Source organism: Arachis ipaensis, chromosome B06 (assembly GCF_000816755.2).
Source record: "Arachis ipaensis cultivar K30076 chromosome B06, Araip1.1, whole genome shotgun sequence".
NCBI classification, from domain to species: Eukaryota; Viridiplantae; Streptophyta; class Magnoliopsida; order Fabales; family Fabaceae; genus Arachis; species Arachis ipaensis.
Window position 1 is genome coordinate 116,063,389 of NC_029790.2, and position 2,365 is coordinate 116,065,753.

Below are 2,365 nucleotides of genomic sequence, written 5' to 3' on the forward strand. Positions count from 1 at the left end.
GTAAGGTATTTGTTTGTGCCATTCTTTGATTTATTCCTCCTATGTCACTAGTTCAATATTTCTCAAGAGATTGTTTAATCAAGAGTTCAATATTTCTTCGGAACTAGTTCAATAGTTGATAACCAAATTGTCTGCCATCCTATGATTTGCCCCTCTTATATCACTAGTGCAATGGTTCACAAGTAGTAGTTTATTCAAGAGTTCTATTAATCATAAGTTAGGTTTCCCTGGAACTGGTTCAATAATTCATAACGAAAGTGTGTTATTCAACGACAAAACATTTAAAAAAGAAAAATAGGAAGAAAAGAAAAGAAGAAAGAAAGAAAGTCATTAGTGAAGCTTATTTGAGATTGATTGGTAAATATTTTGTACTTGTTTGTTGTTTTACTGAGCATTGTGGCTTTTAATTGTGTGTATGTTGATTTTTAATTGTGCTATAAAAGTAAGTGAATTTTGGGCATTTATATACAAGTACCAGCAAGGACAATACCCGGTGCCGTCGTGCTGATATGGTTATGGAGACCATTTAGCAGTATGTTGTATCCATCACATTTGGGTTGCCTTCGTTTTATTTTCCAGGGTTTGGTTTATTAACGTCTTAGCCAACTTAATGTTACTCGTTAATTTATTTTCAATTTGTACCCAGGTTTTGCTACTGGATTGCCAGTCCATACAAACGAAAACATTATTCCTGAAATTCCAGCAACTGTTGCTGCTGTCAAAAACCCTTCCGCTAAGATTGTATACGATGAACACAATCATGAACGATATCCTCCTGGTGACCCAAGCAAGAGGGCATTTGCTTACTTTGTCCTAACAGGTGGTAGATTTGTCTATGCCTCTCTGGTCCGTCTCCTTATCCTCAAGTTTGTTCTCAGTATGTCGGCCAGTAAGGATGTTCTTGCTCTGGCTTCACTTGAAGTTGATCTCTCCAGCATTGAGCCAGGCACCACTGTGACTGTTAAATGGCGTGGAAAGCCCGTGTTCATCAGGCGCAGAACAGAGGATGATATTAAGCTGGCAAACAGCGTTGACATTGGATCTCTTCGCGATCCCCAGCAGGATGCGGAGAGAGTCAAGAACCCTGAGTGGCTCATTGTGATTGGGGTTTGCACACATTTGGGTTGTATTCCCTTGCCGAATGCTGGTGACTTTGGTGGTTGGTTTTGCCCCTGTCATGGTTCACATTACGATATTTCTGGCCGAATTAGGAAGGGACCAGCGCCATACAATCTGGAGGTGCCAACTTATACCTTTTTGGAAGAGAACAAGTTGCTAATTGGTTGAAAGTCGCTGGATAATACCTACTGCACCTGTTTACAATTATTTTTTTCGATAATGTCGAAACGCGGCACGGACATTCTTGCTCTCGAGTACTTATTTGGTTTGTTTAGCAAGTGTTTATGCAGCTCAGAAATTTAACTTTCTGTGTTTGGCGTGACCTATATCAATAATCACCTGGATTTTTGCTTGTCATAGGCTTTCATTAGTTGATGACTTCAGGTGTATTGTATAATTTATAGCAGTGATACTTTTAGATGATCTAGAAATAAGATTCTGCTGAAGCAGTAAAATTTAAGGAATTTAATCAATGTGAATCGAGTTCTTCTAGTCACTGGATAGTAATGACTTTTGAGGTGAGTGGTTCAGTTAGCTTTATATATATATATATATAACGTGTTTTTTGTTTTTCCTCCGTAACATGATTATATGCTATGAAGCAGGGACATGGGATATGGACACACTATTTTTTATTTTTTGACATGAAGATATAAGTATTTTTGGGATAAATTGTAATAATATAATGAGATGTTATTGAATTTTTTAGTTATTTAAATTTTTCTTTAGTTACATAAAACATTTGAGATCAATTTTTTGTTTTAATAAATAGTAATATATTATATACTATTTATATTATAGAGATTAGGAATAAATTAGACAAGTCTATGCGTATGTACAAAAAAGTTCCAGGTCCGTGAAGGGTCATGATAGAAGAGTACGTCCTGTGTGGGTGACAGCATATGTGAAGGTATGTTGGATGGTTAGCATCTTATATACATGGAAGAAAACTATTTTGGCAAGTTTGGGACAATTCAAAATACTTTTTTACTTTGAGTCTAGGAAGTCGTTTAAGAGACTTCCGCCGGTCCAACCTGAACTGTAGAGCAAGTGTTTTGCGATTTGAAGTGGGAGGATGTGATGATTGTGAGGCGATCTAAATGATATTGTTGATGATTAGCCCTGTAGTGTTTTGATTAAGAAAAGAGGTTTTGAATAGATATAATACATTTTGATTTATGATGGATAGTGATTGAATGGATATTAGTCCCCAAGTATGTATTTTGATTATGATTGATGATGATTA

General features: G+C 36.2%; 1 protein-coding gene across 1 annotated transcript; it reads left to right on the forward strand.

Annotated features, from left to right (window-relative positions):
• Positions 631–1,616, forward strand: LOC107604878 (cytochrome b-c1 complex subunit Rieske-4, mitochondrial; the record flags this gene model as incomplete). Its single annotated transcript, XM_016306584.2, has 1 exon — positions 631–1,616. A coding segment is annotated over one exon (657 nt), but the record flags the coding sequence as incomplete, so codon positions are not given.